Source organism: Podarcis liolepis (genome assembly GCF_965112155.1).
Source record: "Podarcis liolepis genome assembly, chromosome: 6".
Classification (NCBI taxonomy): domain Eukaryota; kingdom Metazoa; phylum Chordata; class Lepidosauria; order Squamata; family Lacertidae; genus Podarcis; species Podarcis liolepis.
The window spans coordinates 66751307-66778202 of record NC_139559.1 but is presented as its reverse complement, the minus strand read 5'-3'; the positions used below and the strand labels follow the sequence as shown (position 1 = coordinate 66778202).

The window sequence follows — 26896 nt, the reverse complement described above, 5'->3', positions numbered from 1 at the left end:
CATTCATACACTGAGTTTCACATGCATTTATTTATTTGTTTTAAGGAAGCAGTGACATTAAAAAGTTACAAAACACCTAAAATATTTCTCATCAACATGGAAGTCCATTTTATACCTCGTAATTTATTGATCTGGCATATCACGTGAGAATCATCAACCCCTGTATATAAGCCCCCCCCTCCCTAGTATCACATCTATAACTTGAGGTTGCACCACTTTCTCAACTTTTCCAAGGCCTCTGGTTAATGGCTTAGTTACCTTCTTGCACTTGCTCATAGCATAACTGGTTTTCCTGGCAGCTGGCATTTTTTATTTCTCTTTCCCTTCAGATCACATCTCTAGTGCACACACCAATCTGGTTTCTAGCCTGGAGTCGCAGTGTAATGGACTTTGTGCAAGCTACCTATATAGTATTATTGTCTTAATGATTGTCTTATAATAGAAACAGAATTTTAGGTTTGGAAAGGATGTTGGAGGCCAAAAGAACATAAAAGCCTTGCAGCTCTACAGTTAGCCTGTCCATTAGCCACATACATACAGCAGGAGCAGCAGCGAGATACTGAGATTAGTATGTAAGCATGTTTCAAAACTGGAATGGCATCTCCCTAAATGGAGAATAAACTTGGTCACTTATATTAAAAAGCTAAAGCATAAACTAGAATTCTAATGGGCTTCAGTAAATATATCACGGCTCAGCATAACAATCCTTAATGGAACGATTGACCGGAGGTTCGTCATTACAGTCGTCAAGGTAGTCTTCAGCTAAACGAAGCATCTGCCTCACTGCCATGAGTATCAGGATATCAACATCATTCCTCAGTTCCAGCTCTGAGGAATAATTTTTAACAGGAACTATATGAGACAGAGGGATGCCAAGTTTTGCTTCCATTAGCCGCATCTGTAAAGGGAATAAAATGTGATTTGTTACCAAGGGAACACTATTTTTATGCCCCTTTGGTTCCACCAGCTGACACAAGGCCACTGCTGGCCATATTAATTAATTACATTTTTATGCCCCGTATCTGTACACTGACCCCAAACAAAAAAAAATTTCAGGGCCACTTACAAGAAAGAAGGTCTAGTCCATTTCCAGGTCCAACTGAAAAGTGTTGGTTTAATGCCCTATGACCTTTAATGCCCAGACCAGGGTGTGCCTCTCTTTGACCCTCAGGATTTTCCTCAGGCCACACGTTCTCCAAATAACAAACCTCAACAGCCCTGCTTTGCACATCTAGAGCGCAAAGATGTTATGACAGTTTTTCATAATACAATGCAATAAAAAACAAACTAATCTAAACAGAAAGAGAAAGAGAAATGCAGTGTCATCCCTCAAAGGTAGCTCTTAAACCTAGTCTCACACAGAAAGGGATGGACCTTCCCAGCCTCTCAGCCTGGGACCTCTTCCCTTCCCTGCCTCTCATACAGGGAAGGAGTCTGCACACATATTTAAAAACGCTGTGAAAATGCTTTTGAAAAAAATGTTTTGAAAACATACCACACTGTCACCAGCTAGTGTCACTTTGGTATATTGCATTTTGCAAACCTTTTAAAATGTTTTATTTGCATGTGTGTAGCTGAGTCCAGGGACATTTATCAGCCAGCCATCACCTTCAAGTGTATATTCTCATTAGCCCAGAGTAGAGAATATAAAAAAAACCCAAGAAGCAAGAGCAGAAGCAAAACAAAACAAGGAAAGAAAAAGTAACAGAAAGATTAAAATATTAAAGAAAAGCCTGACTAGCTTTAAAGATAGCTTTTAATTTAACAGTTTACCTGCTTCTGAACAGCCATGCTTTTGTATACGTATGATATATCTTCTTCAACAATAGGACAAATCTGATCCACTTTAGTTAGAATAACAAGCTGTGGAACACCTGTAAGGAGATTAACTTATAAAAAGGAGTATAATACATGTTTGTTTTTTCCTTTTGAATTGGGAATAGCCACCACAATTGTTATTGTGGTTGTTTTTTAGCACTGAGCTAAGAACTATTTGAAGCCATTTTTAAAGATATGAAATAAGATAGCAACTACATTGAGGTTGATCAAAACATAAATGTAAAATAAATTAAAAAGACTGACCGAAACTGTTCGCTTTTCGACGGATGTCTTTCAGTTTTTCTTCCAGCTTCTCAGGAAGGATCTCAACCTTGGACCCATCGATAATGAACGCAACACAATGAATCCGGTCTTTTGCAGAGGGGCACTTGATATAGTTTGGCACATTGGGACTCATAGCACAGGATGGATTAAACTGAAAAGGAAAAGGGTAATAGAAGAAAAAATAAGGATAGCTGCAACGGAATCAAATTCCTATAGGGTTGTGTGAGAGACATAGCAATGGAAGAACCTACATACAAAAAGATGACAGCCCCCACGTAGTGCTCATGGAGCAGCCATCTTTGATATGTAAAAGTGACCATTTCTGCATACAAGTACATGGAAAATGACATGTAGTCAGTTGCCGCCCCATTTTGAAAAGCATTTTTACCCAGTGTGGTGAGGGTGTAGTACCTGAATTAGTTCTCAGTCTAGTACTGAGAACATTACAACAAGCAATTTCCCAAATTCTCCTCCAAGGGCTTTTCCACATTTCCTCTTCTTCCACTGATTCCCCGTACCGCTTTCCCCCCTAGGGGAGGGAGACTGCTCTTTGGTGGTCAAAGAGAGCAAGTGGCTATTTGGGTTTCCCCAAAGAGAGAGGTCTAACTTGCACATTCAATCAATTGCAGGTGGAAACTAAAAACCCAACCATGTTCAGGCTGCTCAGCATGATAAGCTGATCTGTGAGATATTTCCCAAATACTCTGAAGAAGATGAGTTTTGAGGGCATGGGCTGAAACTACCATGGCTTCATGGTGAGCCAAATCACATGATCAGCTTTCCTCAAGGACCAGTCTTCTAGCAACTGTGTTTCCAAGCCATGTCATGGATTTGTGGATGTAAATCAGTCCTTAGCCTGGCAAACCACTTGGGAAAATAAAACTGCGCTTGCTGGGGTTATAATGGTGGACCACAGGAACTGTGATGTTTGCATTATAGAAGTAAATTAGAAATGAAAAGCAGAGGTTCCTAAATGATAATCTCTCCATCTAAAATGAACAATAGAGGATGCATCTTACCGTGTACCGATCAGGAATATGGCCCTCCAATATGCTGCGCACGTCCTCAATGTCCAGACCAGCGTTGGGTTGAACTTCAAGTCCCATGGTATCACAGAAGATGATTGGGAGTGGGGTTCTACCGCTTCCGCTTTTAAGATGGTAAGTCCTAAACTATTTTTTAAAAAATGCAAATAACACTATATTGAAATCTATTCCTATCGGCTTTCCTTTCTATTTTACATATGTAAATGACAAATTTCACCTACTAGTATATATGCTATCTACTGTATTTCACCTAATAGTATATATAATATCTACTGTAATTTTTGTGGCTCCATATAAAACCACAAAAGTTCCATTACACAAGAAACAGGTTAGAAAGGCAAGTTAAGTATGGTCACATCACGAGTCAATGGCGGTAGCTCCTCGCTGCCTTCCGTGGGCAGCGAGGAGGTTCAGGCAGAGGAAAGCCAGGATTTATGTGGCAAAAATCCTAGCAATGTTCCCCAGTGGGATCTGGAGAGCTCACTGCATCCTGCTGTGCCAAGCAAGCCCATATCTGGATGTGTGTCCCTGCCATGGACGAGCCTCCGTCTCCGGCGTTATTTGGTTCCTCTATAATTTTGATAACTGGCATTGATCAAGAGGCGCTTCTGTGCCGACATATGCTTATGGGCTACAATCAGTCAGCTGCCAAAAGGACTGGACTTGGCTCTTTGAAGGTATCTGAATGTTTCCTTTGCAGCTTGAAAACCCTTACAACAGCCGGGAAAGGAAGGGGGAAGACAAGGTGTTTTGTGCTTTGTATGGTTTTCAAATGGTCTCCTAGCAAGGGCTGATGGGAGTTGTAGTCTAGGAACCCTAGTTGAAGTATATATTGAATCTTATGTATCATTTTGTTGCCATTAGTTATTGGCCAACGTGTTTGGAAATACAGCGGTACCTCGGTTTACGAACTTAATACGTTCTGGAGGCCCGTCCTTAACTTTTGCTTTATCAGTGCAGAGCTACCTGCTTTGTCAGACTTGTGGAATCTGATCCTGCTGCAGCTTGACTTGACACGTAGCCTCGGAAAGTTGAATTCACAGAGTTGAAGAAACTGGACTTCCCTGCTCCAACTGGCCCAACGAGCAGAAGCCGACACTGGGGCACAGCACCCAAGCAAGGTTTGTAAGTTCTTATTTCTTTCATCAGCGCTTCCCTTTTCCTGCCAAGGTAGCAAAATACATCTGTCTATTAACCATATTAGCGTAATCATATATACATATATCCCGGATTATACAGTGTTAAAGTTGATAAGCAAAGCAACACTCTATTATGTTGAAGCCTGTGGGTTTAATTGTAAATCAAATGAAGATAATGTGTACAAACCTTCTGAAATTTAGCACAGACTACCTACATGTTTAGTGACCTAAACTGGCCACATTTCAGACACAGCTGTTGAGAAATTGCTTAAATACCACCTCCAAAAGAATTTCTCTTTGGAGACTCATTTCTGCTGTTTACCACCATTTTTAGCCTACTGCCCCATACAATATATTCCTTCCCTGCCTGATTCTCCTAAAATAAGAAAATGCAGACATCTTTCTACATCCCTTCACAAAGTGATCAGCTTTTAAACTTATCTCCACTGGTGGGGAGCTGCAGCTTGTGGGCCTCACTGGACCTGGCAGCCTTCTCCATTTGACCTGCCAGGCCATTAGGTCCATGTTACACCAACCTTCCCATCATCTGACATTATCTGAGGCCAAGGTAAAGCTGTAGCCTCAAATAGCATGGTGCATGCTTCTGTTTATTCCCCAGTGCTCCCTGATAGCCCACAGATGACTTTAGTTTAGCACGGTAGACTCCAGTGCACTGCCAAATCATTTCATACTGGGTCGTGCTTTTGCAATATCAATAGATTCTATTTTGATGTTAAAATGGAGTCACTTTGAAATCAATCATTAATTTTATTTCTAGCACAGACTTTTGAAAGGGGCCTGTTGGACCCCAGCAGCATAGTGATACCGTTAAAATAAACGATGTGCAAGGGTTAAGGATGCTATTCTACATCCACAATGAATGAAACGGGATTTCTTTCTACACTGACTTTAAGGCTGCCCTGTAACTCTTCTTTTAGACTGCAACTCTGCTTTTAGACTGAAGGGGGTGTTTCAAAACCACAACTGGAGGTCATCCTGAGATGGTAAGGTAAAGGACCCCTGGATGGTTAAGTCCAGTTGAATTCAACTATGGGGAGCAGCACTCATCTCCGCTTTCAGGCCAAGGGAGCCAGCATCTGTCCGTAGACAGTTTTTTTCCAGGTCACGTGGCCAGTTTCTGGTGCACAGGACACCATGACGAGTGCCAGAGTGCACAGAAATGCCATTTACCTTCCCACTGCAATGGTATCTATTTATCTGCTCGTGCTGTTGCGCTTTCAAACTGCTAGGTGGCAGAAGCTGGGACAAAGCAACAGGAGATCACCCCATCGCACAGATTCCAACTACTGACCTTATGATCAGCAAGCCCAAGAGGCTCAGTGGTTTAGACCGTGTACCTGAGAGGATGACTAGCCAAAGGAAGAAAAGATAAGAAAGTGACACCTGTTAGAAGCAGGGGTTGGGAAACTCAGGTGCCAAGGCCAAATATGGTCCTCCAGGCCTCCATCTTACCCCTCAGAACTCTCCACAAGCCACACCCCTCACTTGGCCCTCACTGGTCAAGTGCTTTAGCCCAGCTGTAATGTGCCCTTGAACTGGGGTAACTTTGAAACCATTTGGAAACGATAGGGATTACCGTATTTTTCGCTCGATAACACGCACCTGACCATAATACGCACATAGTTTTTAGAGGGGGAAAACAAGGGAAAAAAATTCTGAATGAAACAGTGGATGTATCATTTTTGTGCTTCATGCTGTGGCCACAGACATGTGATTTGACGGTGAGTTTGAGATAGCCCAATGCAAAAATCCTGAGAATCCACGTGGATCTGTGCTTTGTAACCACATTTTTGCGCCATTGCAGCCCCAGGCAACAGTGGGTGCGTGATTTTTTTGGTGCAGACTGTAGCCATGGACATGCTATGTGATCTGATGGTGAATTTGGGGTGACCCAATGCAAAGATCCTGAGGATCCATGTGGATCCACGCTTTGTAACCATGTTTTAAGTGGGGAGAGAAGGAAAAACATAGAAGGGACAAGGAGCACGAGAGGGGTGTGCAGAGAAGTAGCTGGCTAAGAATGCAGGAGAGGGGTTTAGGAGAGGGGAGAGGAAAGGAAGGCAAAAGTCCAACCCACCCACCCAAGCCAGCCCTCTCTCTCTCTCTCCCTGTTTTCCAGCTGCCTGGAATGCTTCCCTGGACGCAGCAGCAGCAGCACCGGAGCACGGAGAGGAATTAGAGGGAAGGACGCTCTGCTTTCCCCTCTGCTTGCCTGGAGGGGAGGGGATTTCCCTGCTCTTTGTTCCATTTGAGCAAACAGCAACTGAAACAGAACAGGGTGGGCAGTAAGACCCTGAGGCAGAATGCAGGAAAGCAACAGCTTCCTTTTCAGGCTTCCCTCATTCCGTGACGGCGCGATATGATTTTTGCCTGATTTTTGCCCCTCCACTCCGGACTGTCCGCTCCAGGGACCACACATTTGCTCAATAACACGCACAGACATTTCCCTTTACTTTTTAGGAGAAAAAATCTGCGTGTTATAGAGGGGAAAATACGGTAAATTGTATATAAATGCCTTAAATAAATACACTGGTACCTCGGGTTACAGACACTTCAGGTTACAGACTCTGCTAACCCAGAAATAGTATCTCGGGTTAAGAACTTTACCTCAGGATGAAAACAGAAATTACGTGGCAGCGGCAGCAGGAGGTCCCATTAGCTAAAGTGGTACCTCAGGTTAAGAACAGTTTCAGGTTAAGAACGGACCTCCAGAACGAATTAAGTTCTTAACCCGAGGTACCACTGTAAATGAAACAATGCCACTGGCTTGCCTAAATGATGTGCGGGGTGGGGGGAAATGGGGTGGGAGTGTTTCTCAAGTCAGTAACCTACTCAGCTGTCCATGTCATCTCCCGCCATGGTTTTTCCAAAATGCTACTCAGCCCTAAAGAGAAAATAAAATTTGATATCAGCAAGAGGGCAAATCAACGGGTTTCAAAAAGTGAAATGATTTTTAAATAATTGTTTCAGCTCACCTTCAACTCGATATACTTCACATTCCAAAAGGACTTGGTCATTCCCATGTAGGTCTTCTGCACTGAGTGTGTAACTGTTAGTGTTAGCATCTGTGGTAACACTATTCTCGCTTTCTGACAGGAATACAAGTGTGTTATCTCCAAAAGTAGGACCATATTCACTATCGTCAAGGACAGCCTCAACAGCATTCTTGACTGGGAATTTTAGTATGCTGGGCTCCTGCTCTTTCCCTTTCAATCTAAACAGGAAAGCATTGTTATCAAATAGGTATTCCCCAGCTGAAGCATAACTCTGTTCAGTAAAGCCTCCAAAGATATAGCCACTTGTATTGTATCCCACAACTACAGTTGGGCCCTGACTGTCGCATTTGTTATGAAATGCATCGACATTGTAGGTATGCAAACTTGCTTTATAGAGAAGGCTTAGATGTTGGCATCCCAAAATATCCAGCAGTGCCTTTCTCTCAGTTTTGGTCAATCGAGATGAGGCCATCTTTAATCTGAAAAAAATGAGATATAGTAGGAATATAAATATTTCTGGAATTGGGAACAGCCAAGCTAGGTGGCAGAAGGTCATAGTTCAATTTATAGCATCTCAAGACAGGTTTAGGCAATATCCCTGTCTGAAATTCAGAAACACACTTCCAGCCAATGTAGGCCAGGACTGGGGAACCTCTTGTCCAGACATGTTCCTATAAGCCTCCCATGTTGCCCATGAGACCATTTTCATAAAGCAATCCCTACCTGCCCCATATGGCATCAGATGTGGAGCAGAAAAGGCAGCATTTTTGAGGAACAACTGGGAGCATACAGTTTTGATGGAGCCAGTCATGCTTCCACATACCCATCAACGGATGGGCAGCATGCTGGAATCAAGGCTTTCAAACACATATGCCACATTTCTCTTTCAAACCTCCACAGGGTAAATGTTAAGAAGACTTCAATCCTACAGCCCCACCCAAGACATGCTAGGAGCTGGAGAACAAGCTTTGACAATAAGAGCCTCATTTGATTCAACCTGCACAGATTTGTGCTGCTGGTCTGTGAGCTGCAGCTGTGGTACTTAGGGGGCTAGGTCCCATTGAACACACCTGAGTAAGCATGGGGAGGAGGCTTGTTCTGTGCGTGCCTTCAGCTTGCTGTATTAAATAAGCAACAGGTTTCATGGTGATCTGCAAATATAAAGCAGCTTTTCCCCATCTAACGGTTGAAAAACAGGAAGCACCACTAGATGGTGAAGAATAATATTTTTCTTTTCACATGGACAATACCAGCCGAGGCTTTCTGACTCCACCCAAGAGATTAACACGCGCTTGTAGATAAAGTTAGAAAATTTCGGTGCCCTCCCAAAAGCTTCCCTTTCACTGAAGGATCGGATTCAGAAAATCTCTCACAAACATACATGCAAAGCAATTGTTAAGCTGAGCTGCTGAATCACCAAAAACCGTATGGAGCAGCCAAGCAACCGTTAAAAAATCCCCATTCTATTTTAATAGCTGCATGTGGCAGGAAAATATCATCATGACATGATCTTACCAGCTTAGGGGAATTTTTTTCCCTGTTTCCACAGCTCTGTTTTACTTCAGATTGGAAGCCCGGGAGCGTCTGCAAACAAGCCTCCTCCCTCTGAGAAGCAGCTCGTGTCTGCAAGGGAGAAACGAAAGTGACAGTGCAGAGGTGCTCAGGAAGCAGAACCAGCCAGAAAGTGTTAAGAAGGACAGAACTTTTTTATGTATGCGACTACAGCAGCAAGAATACTTATTGCAAAATACTGGAAGACACAAGATTTGCCCACACTGGAAGAGTGGCAGACGCAATTGATGGACTACATGGAACTAGCTGAAATGACTGGCAGAATCCGAGATTTGGGAGAAGAAACAATGGAAGAGGACTGGAAAAAAATTAAGGACTATTTACAAAAACAGTACAAGTTGTATGAATGTTAAGAAATTGCACGATCCAGAAAAATACAGCTCCAGTAATTTGATTGTGAGATATAGAAAATTAAGTGATAAGTAAGAAAAGGTCAAAACTTAAAGCAATATTATGTTTAATTTAAGGTACGAATAATTGACAAAAATTACTTTAAGTTTAGAAATATAACATTTGAGAAGTACAAAATAAGGCATGAAACAAGGTAATAATTTGCTGGTATTTTTTATTACAAAGAACGCAGGGTAAGGGAGATGTGAGGAAGTCCAGTTAGTTATATAAAAAAATGTTATGGAAAAAAATGATCTTACCACCTAAGGGGAATTTTTTTTCCTGTTTCCACAGCTCTGTTTTACTTCAGATTGGAAGCCCGGGAGCGTCTGCAAACAAGCCTCCTCCCTCTGAGAAGCAGCTCGTGTCTGCAAGGGAGAAACGAAAGTGACAGTGCAGAGGTGCTCAGGAAGCAGAACCAAGTGTACTCAGGTTTCCTGGAGTCTGTGACTATGTAGGGGGAAATGCTCTTAGGGAGGAAGGTAGAACTAAAATAGAAATTTCTTGCAAGATACCTGACAGTAAGACAGAATCCTACATAAAGCTGAAATGACTGTGAGCATATAGGGAGGGGTGCAGGGGGTCTCAGTTTGTGCAAGAGCAAATGGCTCACATCCCTGAATCCAGACTGCAGAGATCCTGCAAATGGGTGGGGGTGAATGACTGCTCTTGGCTGATAGAGGGCCTGGCTAATGCAGGGAAGCGTCTGCTTTCCCTTAGCTTGTGCAAGAGAGCATGTCCTGCCTAAAAAAGGGCACGTGTTGTGGTGAGACCTGGAGACTGGCCCTCTGGTTGTGGGTGGGTATATTGGTCAGCCATAAGACCCGACTGGTAGGTCCCTCATTGATGGGTTTAATCTGGCTAATGGGGTGCTGTCTAAATGGATTGAGGGACCTATAAATACCTATACACGTGACCCAGAGCTTCTTCTTTCAGCTCATGCATCGGAACACCCGCCCACCACTCCCTATATTTAGGGCATTTTGCGATTGACCTTGCTATGCCATCATGTGTTGTCTGTCGTTGGGACAGAGGTATGGCTGGAATTTCCCCCACTTGACTGATTGGCTGTTGCCACTTGGGTTTCGCCTGCCACGTAGGCGAACTTGTAAGGTTGTGGATAGGCGATAGGGATGGGGGAACAGTCTTGCCATCCCTATGTAAAAGATATTCTGTTAAAGTAATCCAGGGACTCAACTTGGTTTGGTCAACCCCTGAGAGGGAGTTGTGTCCATGCCTGAGTCCAGGAGGGCATGTGGGGAGTGGACATAGTCCATTCCCGGGCTTTCTGCCTACCTCAGGTGTTCACCCTTGGCTGACCGATGATAGAGCTCTGGCTCAGCAAGGGTGCAGGGAGTTATTCGAACCAGAGCCTGTGCAACCACTCACTTTCTGTAATCAATAAAGTTGTGGCCTAAATTCTGCCAAAAACCCAAACTAAAATTTGAGTCAAATATGTTTTTATTTAGGGGGGGGGTCTCTGGGTCTGAACACGCAACAAATGGATGCATACCATATATCCTCAAACCTTACTTACTGCTGAACAAGGCCTAGAGGTTGCAATGCTTGTAGTACCAGTACCAGAACTGAGGCAGGTGTGTGTGTGAATGCGGGTGGAAAGAGTGTCATTTGTCTCTGAACCCTAATAATGTCTCTTGCTTGCCTGGATTTAGGATGGGGGTGGAACGTAGAAACTAGTCTTCTGTGCAATAGTAACAAGCTCCCTGCAGGTGTTTGATTTCTGGCCTGACTGCATCCAGGCCAGTCTTGCATTAGTGTTCCTTTTGGGAATGAAGGAGTCATTCATCCCAATGAGCAAATAGATGTGTACCATATATCCTCAAACCTTACTTACAACAGGCCAGAAATGACTTACTTCTCTTCGTTACCAGGGCTTTTTTTTTTTTAACCAGAACTCAGTTCTGGCACCTCTCAGGTGGGCTCCATTGCCATTTTAAGAGAACAAGGGAGTTGCTCGTGGTGAGTTCCAGCACCTCTTTTTCTATAAAAATATCACTGCTCATTAATGTAGTCAAAAAATTAAAAAGTAAAAGGTAAGGGACCCCTGGATGGTTAAGTCTATGGGGGTGCAACTATGGGGGTGTGGCGCTCATCTTGCATTCAGAAACAGAGCACACGGAAACCTCATTTACCTTTCTTTTGCAGTGGTACCTATTTATCTACTTGCACTGGTGTGCTTTCAAAATGCTAGTTTGGCTGGAGCTGGGGCAGAGCAATGGAAGCTCACTTGGTTGCGCAGATTCAAACCGCCAATATTCTCATCGGCAAGCCCAAGAGGTTCAGTGGTTTAGACCGCAGCGCCACCCAGATCCCGAGTCACAAAGTCACAGCTGGAATGGTGTTCTTGCTAGGATTAAAGAATAAAAACACTTCCTGCAGTAAGGCACAGGGCACAGGCTAAACTCTTAGGAGCAGAAGACTACACATAGCAAAGGGCTGTAGGAAATCCCCTCTTTTCCACAAGGCCATCTCATTATTTCAGCATCAAGCCACTAAATTCAATATGATTCAGAAGAGGGCCTTATCTTTCTTAAATTGTCTGTATTGTTGTCCACTAGAGGGCAAACCTGGTCAACATTTAAAAACAAAACCCTGAAGCCAGACAAATACTAATAACAGACTTCACGTCTAATTGAAATGAACATTTTATAACAGAAGAAATCACACATATAAAAATGATGTTTTTCAGAAATATTTTTGATCAGATTTCAGGTCTGTTTTCCTCCTAAAGTATGATCAAATTACAGTAGTACCTTGGTTCTCAAACCACTTGGCTCCTAAACAAATTGGCTCCCAGAAGCCGCAGACCTGGAAGTGTTCTGGTTTGCAAATGTTTTTCAGAAGCTGAACGTCTGATAGTTTCCGGCTGAGTGAAGGAAGCTCCTGCAGCCAATCTGAAGCCATGCCTTGGTTTTTGTGCAGTTTTGGGAGTCGAACAAACTCCCAGAATGCATCAAGTTTGAGAACCAAGGTACCACTGTATGTTACATTTGACTAACACCAGGTATTTCAGCAGGGTAAATTATTGTTCAGGAAATACCGCCTCTCCCATTATAGAGGAAATGCATTCCTTCTGATGCATTGGCAACAATTCCTACTGTGGCCCCCTGGGGCAATCTGAGAACTTGAGCTGGCTGATATGGGGAAATATATCTAGGTCCCAAACTGCGCAGGTCTTTATAACTTCACACGTTTTCCCTCAGTGTGACTTGGTTTTGCTACTGTGAACATGCCAACAGATGCTAATGGTAAACATCCAAAAAAATGAAATACAATTTCCTCGTTGAACAGCTTAAAAAGATAGAGGCGCTCCCAACAGGCAACCATGATAGAAAACACTACAAACGCTATTAGGGGGGGAAAGCATTAAATAATTGCTTTGACCATGGGTTATGCCAGCCACACATTCCTGTGTCCAGCCAAGACTACGGTGGCATCTCTGGAACATGGATCCCAAACTAGTTCCTTTAAGTAGCAGATGTGAATGCACTGTTGATCTTTTCACCCTCTCCCATTACAAGAATCTCCTGATCTGATGTTTTGAGAGAGGGGGAGGAAACTGCTCTTCTACTCTTCCGCTCCTGACCGACTGCCTGACTCTCTGTGTGGAGAGAGTCTTATCTATGTTGTTAAGTAGTGGGTTGACATAGCAGCCGGCACAGCGATTTCTTCAAGTAGCTCTTTATTGTGGTAAGCTGGAATAGAACTGACTGAGAACAGCTCAGCCGGCCTGTATTTATAGGCAGCCGGCTGTCAACATTGTAACCACCACAGCCCAGAGTTCCCGCCTAAAATAACTGCCGCGGACCTGAGTGAAAACTATCTACAGACCTGAGTGAAAACTATATACAGTATCCCCCTGTTGGCCCAGGGTGAAACTACACTACATAACACCCCTCCCCACCGAGATAAGGCGTTAGTTACAATCGTAATGGTTTCCTTATATACAGCACTACGCGTAATGGTTCAAATAAGCACAAAAGCATATCGGTTACATTTCCCATACTTAGACCAACAGTGATACCTGTCCAACAACATAGTCCTTTAAATACGTTGGGCGCTTGGAAACTCTGCCAGACCGCCGGGGACTGGTAGCCAAGTCCGGAGGGCCACACAGTTCTCGCTGAGGCTGTGGTGCGACCCTAGGTGGCGTTGGAACCAACTCCCCTGGATCCGCTGCTGTGGGTGGAGCCTCCGCAAGTGGAGTGGTCTGAGTCTGTTCTGAAACGGCTTGGTTCGGCTCCACGCTGGCAGTTTGCAAGGGAGGTGTAGGTGGGGCCTCGCCATCTGTACGTGTCTCTTCTGGAGCCGCAAGCGCAGTTGGGGGCACCTCGGTAGTGTCCAAGTCCCCAACCCTGCGCCTAAGCTGGTCTATGTGCCGTCGCCACAAGCGTCCATCTTCGAGTGCCACCTGGTACGAGCGAGGTCCAGTGACTCCCACTACTGTGGCTGGCACCCAAGGGATGTCCCCCACATAGTTCCGGGCAAAGACCTGGTTTCCTGGGACAAATGACCGTGGTGCGTTGGCACAGCCTGGGGGTTCAGCCACGGCAAAGTCTGGGTGTAGCCGGTCGAGCGGTGACCTGAGGCGGCGGCCCATAAGCAGTTCAGCAGGACTCCTCCCTGTGGCCGCATGAGGGGTGATGTGTTGCACGAACAAGTATTCGGCGACCCGCTCATGCCAGTCTCCCCGGTCCAGGCGCGCCAGTGCCTCTTTTGTCGAGCGCACCATTCTTTCCGCTTGCCCGTTGCTGGATGGATGAAAGGGTGCCGTTAGGGCATGGCGGATGCCCAGTCCCAAAAGATACCGCTCAAACGTGCCTGACGTGAACTGCGGTCCGTTGTCAGAGACAAGGACATCAGGACACCCATGTGTTGCAAACAGGCCTCGCAGCACCCGGATGACAGCTTCGGTAGTGGTGGAGGGCATCAGGGCGACCTCCAGCCATTTGGAATAGGCGTCCACCACTACCATAAAGGTCCGGCCGTGAAAGGGGCCAGCCAGATCGATGTGCACCCTCGACCAGGGTGTCTTTGGCGTCTCCCAGGTGTGTCCCTTAGCTGCCGGTGGTGCAGGCCTCGACTCCTGGCACGCTTGACAGGCGGACACCCAGGCAGTGATGGCATCGTCCATATTAGGCCACCAGACGTAACACCGAGCCAACGCCTTCATTTTGACAATTCCCGGGTGGCCAACGTGCAGAGCCTCCAGGACGCGCTGACGGAGTCCCTGGGGAATCACGACGCGGTCTCCCCACAGCAGGCAGCCGCGATGAGCTGAGAGTTCATGTTGTCTGGTTGCGAAGGGCTGGAACTCCGATGCAAAAGGCCCTTGTGGCCACCCCCTCCACACCCAGTTGAGCACCCGGCTGATGGTGCGATCCTGGGCAGATGCGGAGGCCACAGTGGCAGCCGATACAGGCGCTGCCGGAAGATCCTCAATCAGAAGGAGCGATGCAGCTGGAGCCGGGTCTTCCACAAATGCTGGAAGAGGGCAACGGCTGAGGGCGTCGGCATGGCCCATCGATTTCCCCGGGCGATGGATGAGCCGGTAGTGGTAGGCAGCCAGGAAAACAGTCCATCGCAGCATGCGTGGTGAGAGGACCGGTGGAGTTGGACGATCACCGGCGAGGAGGCCCAGGAGTGGCTTGTGGTCAGTGATGAGGTCAAAAGTCCTGCCATAGAGGTATTCATGGAACCTCTTCACTCCAGCCACAAGTGCCAATGCCTCCTTGTCGAGCTGGCTGTAATTCCGTTCCGTCGGAGATAGTGTCCTGGAAAAGTAGGCGAGCGGTGCTTCTCTTCCATCTGGAAAACGGTGACTAAGGACAGCACCGATGCCAAAAGGTGAGGCGTCGCAGGCAAGGACCAGCGGCCTGGATTCACTGTACTGTACCAGCACACTGTCTGAAGAAAGGAGAGCCTTGACCGCGTTGAAGGCCGCCGTCTCCCGATGACCCCAGGCCCAAGGCGTCTTAGTGCTAAGGAGTCGGTGAAGAGGCTCAGCCACTGTGGCTTTGTGGGGCAGGAACATGTTATAAAAGTTCAGCAGCCCCAGGAATGCCTGCAACTCCGTTTTGTTCTTTGGGGTGGGGGCCTGCTGGATAGCGCGGATCTTGGATGTGGTTGGACGAAGACCGGAGGCATCGATAAGATAGCCCAGGAACTCTACCTGTGGAACGGCGATCTGGCACTTCTCCCTCTTTACCTTGAGCCCGGCCTCCTGGAACCTGGTCAGCACGGCACGGAGGCGCTCGAACAGCTGCTGGTGTGAGTCTGCAGACACCAAGACGTCATCAAAATATGGTACCACGCCCGGAAGCCCTTGCAGGAGACGCTCCATAAGGCTTTGGAAGATGCCAGGAGCCACACTCACCCCGAACTGCAACCGGCGGCAACGGAATGCCCCCCGGTGGGTGACGATCGTCTGGGCTTCAGCAGTGGCATCATCGACTGGCAGTTGTTGATAGGCTTGGGCAAGGTCCAGCTTAGCGAAGACCTTACCCTCACCCAGGGAATGCAGCAGGTGTTGGACAACAGGAACCGGATAAGCATGCTGCTGAAGTGCCTTGTTGATCGTGCACTTGTAGTCAGCGCAGATTCTCACCGACCCATCTGGCTTGACAGGCGTGACGATGGGGGTTTCCCACTTTGCGTGGTCAACCGGCTCCAAAACTCCTTGGGCAATCAGTTTGTCCAGTTGTTCGTCCACCTTAGCCTTGAGAGCAAAGGGAACCCGGCGTGGCTTTAGCTTGATGGGGGCGACTTGTGGATCAAGGCTAAAGGAGATGGGCGTACCTGTATATTGGCCCAAGGTGCCGTCAAAAACCTCGGCAAAGTCTTTGACCAGACCCTCAGTCTCTGCGTTAGAGATGCAGTTGATGCCGGTGACTTCCAGGCCGAGGGCATCAAACCAGTCTAGCCCTAGGAGGCTTGGCCGCTGACCTTCGACCACCACCAACCGGAGCAGGCCCGAAAAATCCTTGAAGGCGATCCGGAACCGGCCAACGCCTACCACGGGAATGTCGTTTCCCTGGTAGTCTCTCAGGTGTACGCGGTGAGAGTCGAGTTGCCTTTTGGACACTCTGGGTACCAGTCTTTTGATGGTGCTCCATGACACGATGGACAGGGCAGACCCGGTGTCGATCTCCATGTCACATGGAGCTCCTTCAATGAGCACCGTGACGTTCAGCTTGCGTCGCGTAGTCGAGTCGGTTTGGCCAATCGTGGTTCCAGACGGGCAGCGGCAGTTGGTGAGAGCGAAACAACTTTCCTTGGCAGACTGGAGTGAAGACTTGGACTTGCGAGTCGATGAAGGGGGGGTGTCAGACGGAGCCGATCGGCAGACCTTAGCGATGTGGCCCCTTCTGGAACACTTCCTACAGATGGCGTCTCTGAATCGACACTTGGCACGGGAATGGTTGCCTCCGCAGCCAGCACATTCCGGTTGGCCCTTGGACTTCTGTTGGAACTTCCTGCGCTCCCGCTTTGTCTGGTGCACGTCATCGTCTTCACTGGAGGATGCCTCCTCACTGCTGGCCTCTTCATGATGCACCGGAACTGGCTCCCTAGCAAGACGCGGGCTGCTGGACTTGCGGATCTCCTGGGCGGAGCGTTCAGCAGCTTCTGAGGCCACAGCCTCCTCAATGGCTTTCTGTAGCGTGAGGTCTGGCTTGGCTAGGAGGCGCCGTTGCAGATGGATGTCCCGGACCCCGCAGACGATTCGATCCATCAGGGCATCGTCTAAGTCTCGGAACTCACAGTGCATTGCAGCCTGTCGCAGGGCGGTGGTGTAGTTGTTGATTGACTCCCCCTCTGCCTGGTTCCGGTGGTAGAACGCATGGCGGGCAGCAATCTTGGACGGCTTTGGTGCGTAGTGGTTGCGGAGCTTCTCTTGGATCGTGTCCCATGGTGTTGCCTGGACTGCTTCAGGCGCAACCAACGCTCGGGCCGTCTCAAACACCTCAGGCCCACAGAGGCTGAGGAATAGGCCCCGCTTCCGATCCTTTGATACTGCTGTCAGCTCGTTGGCTTGGAGGTAGCAGTCGAACCGAGCGAGGTAGGAGTCCCATGATTCAGAGGCTGGCGCAAACGGCGGTAGAGGCACAAGTGAAGCCATGATTCCGATGCCGGCGTGAAGGGCGATGGATGGAACCCAGTGCTCTAGCCAGAACAGTCAGCTCTGAATTGGTTCTGCCCAGTGATTTCGCTCAGTGATTTCGCTCTGTGATTCAGCTCAGTTCAGAGGCTGGCCGCATCTGGCTGTGCTCTGATGTCCATCAATCCCACCCTCGTCGCCAGTGTTAAGTAGTGGGTTGACATAGCAGCCGGCACAGCGATTTCTTCAAGTAGCTCTTTATTGTGGTAAGCTGGAATAGAACTGACTGAGAACAGCTCAGCCGGCCTGTATTTATAGGCAGCCGGCTGTCAACATTGTAACCACCACAGCCCAGAGTTCCCGCCTAAAATAACTGCCGCGGACCTGAGTGAAAACTATCTACAGACCTGAGTGAAAACTATATACAGTATCCCCCTGTTGGCCCAGGGTGAAACTACACTACATAACATATGTAGTGACTAGATGGCTGAGTGGGAGATTGAACTGAACTGCTGCATTGCTGAGATTAATAATCTGTGGTAAAGGGTAAAGGGACCTCTGACCATTAGGTCCAGTCGTGGCCGACTCTGGAGTTGCGGCGCTGATCTCGCTTTATTGGCTGAGGGAGCCGGCGTACCGCTTCCGGGTCATGTGGCTAGCATGACTAAGCCACTTCTGGCGAACCAGAGCAGTGCACGGAAATGCCGTTTACCTTCCCGCTGGAGCGGTACCTATTTATCTACTTGCACTCTGACGTGCTTTCGAACTGCTAGGTTGGCAGGAGAAGGGACTGAGCAACGGGAGCTCACCCTGTTGCGGGGATTCGAACCACCAGCCTTCTGATCAGCAAGTCCTAGGTTCTGTGGTTTAACCTGCAGCGCCACCCGCGTCCTGCTGAGATTATTAGCCAAGCAATTATTAGCATGCCCCCAATATGAGCAACAGTTTCAGAAAAATGTATCCACAGCAGCACTATGTGCTCTTACAGGGATAGTTCTTTTCCTGCAATTTTCAGCAACAGGTTAACTGTCTACCCGTCCTTTCCCTTCTTCCTTTCCCCCTTTTCCACGATCCTCCTAGTTGAGTAAGGACTTCAGGGACCAGGGGTGGCATATTTTGCAGCTGGTAACTTCAGAATTCATTCATACACTGAGTTTCACATGCATTTATTTATTTGTTTTAAGGAAGCAGTGACATTAAAAAGATACAAAACGCCTAAAATATTTCTCATCAACATGGAAGTCCATTTTATACCTCGTAATTTATTGATCTGGCATATCACGCGAGAATCATCAACCCCTGTATATAAGCCCCCCCCCCTCCCTAGTATCACGTCTATAACTTGAGGTTAAACCACTTTCTCAACTTTTCCAAGGCCTCTGGTTAATAGCTTAGTTACCTTCTTGCACTTGCTCATAGCATAACTGGTTTTCCTGGCAGCTGGCATTTTTTATTTCTCTTTCCCTTCAGATCACATCTCTAGTGCACACACCAATCTGGTTTGTAGCCTGGAGTCGCAGTGTAATGGACTTCGTGCAAGCTACCTACATACTATTATTGTCTTAATTATTGTCTTATAATAGAAACAGAATTTTAGGTTTGGAAAGGATGTTGGAGACCTAAAGAACATAAAAGCCTTGCAGCTCTACAGTTAGCCTGTCCATTAGCCACATACATACAGCAGGAGCAGCAGCGAGATACTGAGATTAGTATGTAAGCATGTTTCAAAACTGGAATGGCATCTCCCTAAATGGAGAATAAACTTGGTCACTTTTATTAAAAATCTAAAGCATAAACTAGAATTCTAATGGGCTTCAGTAAATATATCACGGCTCAGCATAACAATCCTTAATGGAACGATTGACCGGAGGTTCGTCATCACAGTCGTCGAGGTAGTCTTCAGCTAAACGAAGCATCTGCCTCACTGCCATGAGTATCAGGATATCAACATCATTCCTCAGTTCCAGCTCTGAGGAATAATTTTTAACAGGAACTATATGAGACAGAGGGATGCCAAGTTTTGCTTCCATTAGCCGCATCTGTAAAGGAAATAAAATGTGATTTGTTACCAAGGGAACACTATTTTTATGCCCCTTTGGTTCCACCAGCTGACACAAGGCCACTGCTGGCCATATTAATTAATTACATTTTTATGCCCCGTATCTGTACACTGAACCCAAACCAAAAAAAAATTCAGGGCCACTTACAAGAAAGAAGGTCCAGTCGATTTCCAGGTCCAACTTAAAAGTGTTGGTTTAATGCCCTATGACCTTTAATGCCCTAGACCAGGGTGAGCCTCTCTTTGACCCTCAGGATTTTCCTCAGGCCACACACCCTCCAAATAACAAACCTCAACAGCCCTGCTTTGCACATCTAGAGTGCAAAGATGTTATGACAGTTTTTCATAATACAATGCAATAAAAAACAAACTAATCTAAACAGAAAGAGAAAGAAAAATGCAGTGTCATCCCTCAAAGGTAGTTCTTAAACCTAGTCTCACACAGAAAGGGATGGACCTTCCCAGCCTCTCAGCCTGGGACCTCTTCTCTTTCCTGCCTCTCACACAGGGAAGGAGTCTGCACACATATTTAAAAACGCTGTGAAAATGCTTTTTAAAAAAATGTTTTGAAAAATACAGCTCACTGTCGCCAGCTAGTGTCACATTGGTATTTTGCACTTCACAACCCTTTTAAAATGTTTTATTTGCATCTGTGTAGCTGAGTCCAGGGACATTTATCAGCCAGCCATCACCTTCAAGTGTATATTCTCATTAGCCCAGAGTAGAGAATATTAAAAAACCCAAGAAGCAAGAGCAGAAGCAAAACAAAACAAGGAAAGAAAAAGTAACAGAAAGATAAAAATATTAAAGAAAAGCCTGACTAGCTTTAAAGATAGCTTTTAATTTAACAGTTTACCTGCTTCTGAACAGCCATGCTTTTGTATACGTATGATATATCTTCTTCAACAATAGGACAAATCTGATCCACTTTAGTTAGAATAACAAGCTGTGGAACACCTGTAAGGAGATTAACTTATAAAAAGGAGTATAATACATGTTTGTTTTTTCCTTTTGAATTGGGAATAGCCACCACAATTATTATTGTTGTTTTTTTTAGCCATGAGCAAAGAACTATTTGAAGCCATTTTTAAAAATATGAAATAAGATAGCAACTACATTGAGGTTGATCAACACATAAATGTAAAATAAATTAAAAAGACTGACCAAAGCTGTTCGCTTTTCGACGGATGTCTTTCAGTTTTTCTTCCAGCTTCTCAGGAAGGATCTCAACCTTGGACCCATCGATAATGAACGCAACACAATGAATCCGGTCTTTTGCAGAGGGGCACTTGATATAGTTTGGCATATTGGGGCTCATAGCACAGGATAGATTAAACTGAAAAGGAAAAGGGTAATAGAAGAAAAAATATAGGATAGCTGCAATGGAATCAAATTCCTATAGGGTTGTGTGAGAGACATAGCAATGGAAGAACCTACATACAAAAAGGTGGCAGCCCCCACGTAGTGCTCATGGAGCAGCCATCTTTGATATGTAAAAGTGACCATTTCTGCATACAAGTACACGGAAAATGACATGTAGTCAGTTGCCGCCCCATTTTGAAAAGCATTTTTACCCAGTGTGGTGAGGGTGTAGTACCTGAATTAGTTCTCAGTCTAGTACTGAGGAGACCATTACAACAAGCAATTTCCCAAATTCTCCTCCAAGGGCTTTTCCACATTTCCTCTTCTTCCACTGATTCCCCGTACCGCTTTCCCCCCTAGGGGAGGGAGACTGCTCTTTGGTGGTCAAAGAGAACAAGTGGCTATTTGGGTTTCCCCAAAGAGAGAGGTCTAACTTGCACATCCAATCAATTGCAGGTGGAAACTAAAAACCCAACCATGTTCAGGCTGCTCAGCATGATAAGCTGATCTGTGAGATATTTCCCAAATGGTTTCAATTTTTTTTTTACTCTGAAGAAGATGAGTTTTGAGGGCTTGGGCTGAAACTACCATGGCTCCAAGGTGAGCCAAATCACATGGTCAGCTTTCCCCAAGGACCAGTCTTCTAGCAACTGTGTTTCCAAGCCATGTCATGGATTTGTGGATGTAAATCAGTCCTTAGCCTGGCAAACCACTTGGGAAAATAAAACTGCGCTTGCTGGGGTTATAATGGTGGACCACAGGAACTGTGATGTTTGCATTATAGAAGTAAATTAGAAATGAAAAGCAGAGGTTCCTAAATGATAATCTCTCCATCTAAAATGAACAATAGAGGATGCATCTTACCGAGTACCGATCAGGAATATGGCCCTCCAATATGCTGCGCACGTCCTCAATGTCCAGACCAGCGTTGGGTTGAGCTTCAAGTCCCATGGTATCACAGAAAATGATTGGGAGTGGGGTTCTATCACTTCCGCTTTTAAGATGGTAAGTCCTATACTATTTTTTAAAAAATGCAAATAACACCATATTGAAATCTATTCCTATCTGCTTTCCTTTCTATTTTACATATGTAAATGACAAATTTCACCTACTAGTATATATACAATCCACTGTATTTCACCTAATAGTATATATAATATCTACTGTAATTTTTGTGGCTCTGTATAAAACCACAAAAGTTCCATTACACAAGAAACAGGTTAGAAAGGCAAGTTAAGTATGGTCACGTCACGAGTCAATGGCGGTAGCTCCTCACTGCCCTTCGTGGGCAGCGAGGAGGTTCAGGCAGAGGAAAGCCAGGATTTATGTGGCAAAAATCCTAACAATGTTCCCCAGTGGGATCTGGGGAGCTCACTGCATCCTGCTGTGCCAAGCAAGCCCGTATCTGGATGTTTGTCCCTGCCATGGACGAGCCTCCGTCTCTGGCGTTATTTGGTTCCTCTATAATTTGGACAATTGGCATTGATCAAGAGGAGCTTCTGTGCCGACATATGCTTATGGGCTACAATCAGTCAGCTGCCAAAAGGACTGGACTTGGCTCTTTGAAGGTATCTGAATGTTTCCTTTGCAGCTTGAAAACCCTTACAACAGCCGGGAAAGGAAGGGGGAAGACAAGGTGTTTTGTGCTTTGTATGGTTTTCAAATGGTCTCCTGGCAAGGGCTAATGGGAGTTGTAGTCTAGGAAACCTAGTTGAAGTATATATTGAATCTCATTTACCATTTTCTTGCCATTAGTTATTGGCCAACATTTTTGGAAATCAGCGGTACCTTGGGTTATGAACTTAATACGTTCTGGAGGCCCGTCCTTAACTTTTGCTTTAGCAGTGCAGAGCTACCTGCTTTGTCAGACTTGTGGAATCTGATCCTGCTGCAGCTTGACTTGACACGTAGCCTCGGAAAGTTGAATTCACAGAGTTGAAGAAACTGGACTTCCCTGCTCCAACTGGCCCAACGAGCAGAAGCCGACACTGGGGCACAGCACCCAAGCAAGGTTTGTAAGTTCTTATTTCTTTCATCAGTGCTTCCCTTTTCCTGCCAAGGTAGCAAAATACATCTGTCTATTAACCATATTAGCGTAATCATATATACATATATCCTGGTTATACAGTGTTAAAGTTGATAAGCAAAGCAACACTCTATTAGGTTGAAGCCTTAGGGTTTTAATTGTGAATCAAATGAAGATAATGTGTACAAAACTTCTGAAATTTAGCGTAGAGTACCTACATATTTAGTCACCTAAATTAGCCACAGCTGTTGAGAACTTGCTTAAATACCACCTCCAAAAGCATTTCTCTTTGGAGACTACCGTATTTTTCGCTCTATAACACGCACCGGACCATAACACGCACGTAGTTTTTAGAGGAGGAAAACAAGGGAAAAAATATTCTAAACGAAATAGTGGATATATGATTTTTGTGGTTCATGCTGTGGCCACAGACATGTGATCTGATAGTGAGTTTGGAGTAGCCCAATGCAAAAATCCTGAGGATCCATGTGGATCCATGATTTGTAACTACGGAGGAGGGAAGGAAGGGGAACCATGGATCCTCTGCTCACGACTGCAGCAGATCCCCCCCGCCACCCGCAGGCATTCGCTCCATAACACGCACAGACATTTCCCCTTACTTTCTAGGAGGAAAAAAGTGAGTGTTATGGTGCAAAAAATACGGTAATTTCTGCTGTTTACCACCATTTTTAGCCTACTGCCCCATACAATATCTTCCTTCCCTGCCTGATTCTCCTAAAATAAGAAAATGCAGACATCTTTCTACATCCCTTCATGAAGTGATCAGCTTTTAAACTAATTTCCACTGGTGGGGAGCTGCAGCTTGTGGGTCTCACTGGGCCTGGCAGCCTTCTCCATTTGACCTGCCAGGCCATTAGGTCCAAGTTACACCCACCTGCCCTTCATCTGACATTATCTGAGGCCAGGGTCATGACAGGTAAAACTGTAGCCTCAAATAACATGGTGCATGCTTCTGTTAATTCCCCAGTGCTCCCTGATAGCCCACAGATGAATTTAGGTTAGCACGGTAGACTCCAATGCACCGCCAATGCATTTCATATTGGGTGTGGTTTTGCAATATCAATAAATTCTATTTTGATGTTAAATTGGAGTCAATTTGAAACCAATCATTAATTTTATTTCTAGCACAGACTTTTGAAAGGGGCCTGTCGGACCCCAGCACCATAATGATAACGTTAAAATAAAGGATGTTCAAGGGTTAAGGATGCTGTTCTATATCCGCAAGCATGGAACAACATTTCCTTCTACACTGACTATAAGGCTGCCCTATAACTCTTCTTTTAGACTGAGGGGGGGTGTTTCAAAACCACAACTGGAGGTCATCCTGAAATGGTAAGGTAAAGGTCAAGGACCCCTGGATGGTTAATTCCAGCTGAATTCGACTATGGGGTGCAGCACTCATCTCTGCTTTCAGGCCAAGGGAGCCGGCATCTGTCCACATACAGTTTTTTTCCAGGTCACGTGGCCAGTTTCTGGTGCACAGGAGGACACCATGACAAGTGCCAGAGTGCACAGAAATGCCATTTACCTTCCCACTGCAACGGTATCTATTTATCTGCTTGAGCTGTTATGCTTTCAAACTGCTAAGTTTGCAGGAGCTGGGACAAAGCAACAGGAGATCACCCCATCATACAGATTCCAACTGGTGACCTTATGATCAGCAAGCTCAAGAGGCTCAGTGGTTTAGACCGTGTACCTGAGAGGATGACTAGCCAAGGGAAGAAAAGATAAGAAAGTGACACCTGTTAGAAGCAGGGGTTGGGAAACTCAGGCACAGAGGCCAAATGTGGTCCTCCAGGCCTCCATCTTACCTCTCAGAACTCTCCACAAGCCACACCCCTCACTTGGCCCTCACTGGTCAAGTGCTTTAGCCCAGCTATAATGTGTCCTTGAACTGGGGTAACTTTGAAACCACTTGGAAATTATATGGATTAAATGGTATATAAATGCCTTAAGTAAATACACTGGTACCTCGGGTTACAGACACTTCAGGTTACAGACTCTGATAACCCAAAAATAGTATCTTGGGTTAAGAACTTTACCTCAGGATGAAAACAGAAATTACGTGGCGGCGGCGGCAGGAGGTCCCATTAGCTAAAGTGGTACCTCAGGTTAAGAACAGTTTCAGGTTAAGAACGGACCTCTGGAACAAATTAAGTTCTTAACCCGTGGTACCACTGTAAATGAAACAATGCCACTGGCTTGCCTAAATGGTGTGTGGGGTGGGGGGAAATGGGATGGGAGTGTTTCTCAAGTCAGTAACCTACTCAGCTGTCCATGTCATTTCCCGCCATGGTTTTTCCAAAATGCTACTCAGCCCTAAAGAGAAAATAAAATTTGATATCAGCAAGAGGGCAAATCAACGGGTTTCAAAAAGTGAAATAACTTTTAAATGATTGTTTCAGCTCACCTTCAACTCGATATACTTCACATTCCAAAAGGACTTGGTCATTTCCATGTAGGTCTTCTGCACTGAGTGTGTAACTGTTAGTGTTAGCATCTGTGGTAACACTATTCTTGCTTTCAGACAGGAATACAAGTGTGTTAGCTCCAAATGTAGGACCATATGCACTATTGTCAAGGACAGCCTCAACAGCATTCTTGACTGGGAATTTTAGTACGCTGGGCTCCTGCCCTTTCCCTTTCAATCTAAACAGGAAAGCATTGCTATCAAATAGGTATTTCCCAGCTGAAGCATAACTCTGTTCAGTAAAGCCTCCAAAGATATAGCCACTTGCATTGTATCCCACAACTACAGTTGGGCCCTGACTGTCGCATTTGTTATGAAATGCATTGACATTGTAGCCATGCAAACTTGCTTTATACAGAAGGCTTAGATGTTGGCATCCCAAAATATCCAGCAGCACCTTTTCCTCAGTTTTGGTCAATCGAGATGAGGCCATCTTTAATCTGAAAGAAATGAGATATAGTAGGAATGTAAATATTTCTGGAATTGGGAACAGCCAAAGCTAGGTGGCAGAAGGTCATAGTTCAATTTCCAGCATCTCAAGACATGTTTAGGAGATATCCCTGTCTGAAATTCAGAAACCCACTTCCAGCCAATGTAGGCCAGGACTGGGGAACCTCTCGTCCAGACATGTTCCTCTAAGCCTCCCATGTTGCACATGAGACCATTTTCATAAAGCAATCCCTACCTGCCCCATATGACATCAGATGTGGAGCAGAAAAAGCAGCATTTCAGAGGAACAATTGGGAGCATAAAGTTTTGATGGAGCAAGTCATGCTTCCACATAAATGGATGGGCAGTAGCAGCATGCTGGAATCAAGACTTTCAAACACATATGCCACATTTCTCTTTCAAACCTCCACAGGGTAAATGTTACGAAGACTTCAGTCCTACAGCCCCACCCAAGACATGCTAGGAGCTGGAGAACAAGCTTTGACAATAAGAGCCTCATTTGATTCAACCTGCACAGATTTGTGCTGCTGGTCTGTGAACTGCAGCTGTGGTACTTAGGGGGCTAGGCCCCATTGAACATGCCTGAGTAAGCATGGGGAGGAGGCTTGCTCTGCGCATGCCTTCAGCTTGCTGTATAAGCATCAGGTTTCATGGTGATCTGCAAATATAAAGCAGCTTTCCCCCATCTAACGGTTGAAAAAACAGGAAGCACCACTAGATGGCGAAGAATAATATTTTTCTTTTCACATGGGACAATGCCAGCCGAGGCTTTCTGACTCCACCCAAGAGATTAACACGGCGCTTGTAGATAAAGTTAGCAAATTTCGGTGCCCTCCCGAAAGCTTCCCTTTCACTGAAGGATCAGATTCAGAAAATCTCTCAGAAACATACATGCAAAGCAATGAGCTGCTGAATCACAAAAAGCAGTATGGAGCAGCCAAGTCCCCATTCTATTTTAATAGCTGCATGTGGCAGGAAAATATCATCATGACATGATCTTACCAGCTTTGGGGAAATTTTCCTGTGTCCAGAGCTCTGTTTTACCTCAGATTAGAAGCCCGGGAGCAAACAAGCCTCCTCCCTCCGAGAAGCAGCTCGCGTCGGCAATTGGAAAACGAAAGT

At 45.7% G+C, this 26896-nt stretch overlaps 2 protein-coding genes across 4 annotated transcripts in view; both read right to left on the bottom strand.

Moving 5' to 3' along the window:
• Positions 1–26896, bottom strand: part of LOC310710138 (interferon-induced protein 44-like) — a 40705-nt gene extending 13809 nt beyond the window's left edge. The window contains exons 1-8 of one of the 3 annotated variants that reach the window (XM_083510692.1): positions 26777–26896; positions 25265–25764; positions 25122–25173; positions 22664–22859; positions 21672–21824; positions 20610–20781; positions 20302–20402; positions 18536–19425 (exon numbers count right to left, since the gene is read on the bottom strand). In XM_083510692.1, coding sequence (XP_083366818.1) covers positions 19213–19425; positions 20302–20402; positions 20610–20781; positions 21672–21824; positions 22664–22859; positions 25122–25173; positions 25265–25757 — 1380 coding nt within the window. In that variant the 5' untranslated portion in view covers positions 25758–25764; positions 26777–26896 and the 3' untranslated portion in view covers positions 18536–19212. Of the gene's footprint in view, positions 1–8820; positions 8890–18535; positions 19426–20301; positions 20403–20609; positions 20782–21671; positions 21825–22663; positions 22860–25121; positions 25174–25264; positions 25765–26776 lie in introns of those variants that run through there. The other 2 variants (XM_083510693.1, XM_083510695.1) reach the window with 2 other exon arrangements.
• On the bottom strand, positions 12–26877 carry LOC310710143 (interferon-induced protein 44-like). The gene is made up of 8 exons (XM_083510704.1): positions 26819–26877; positions 7285–7784; positions 7142–7193; positions 4116–4311; positions 3123–3275; positions 2083–2254; positions 1774–1874; positions 12–898 (listed from the first exon to the last, which is right to left on the bottom strand). Exons 2-8 carry the CDS (start codon positions 7775–7777, stop codon positions 686–688), a joined length of 1380 nt encoding a protein of 459 aa, XP_083366830.1. The 5' UTR covers positions 7778–7784; positions 26819–26877; the 3' UTR covers positions 12–685.

Coding starts and splice junctions, on each gene's coding strand:
- LOC310710143 (XM_083510704.1), bottom strand. CDS start 7,777: ATGGCCTCATCTCGATTGACCAAAACTGAGAGAAAGGCACTGCTGGAT. Junction 3,276..4,115: donor CCACAAGTCTGACAAAGCAG/GTAGCTCTGCAC, acceptor TTTAAAAAATAG/TTTAGGACTTACCATCTTAA. Junction 899..1,773: donor GCATGGCTGTTCAGAAGCAG/GTAAACTGTTAA, acceptor TTCCCTTTACAG/ATGCGGCTAATGGAAGCAAA.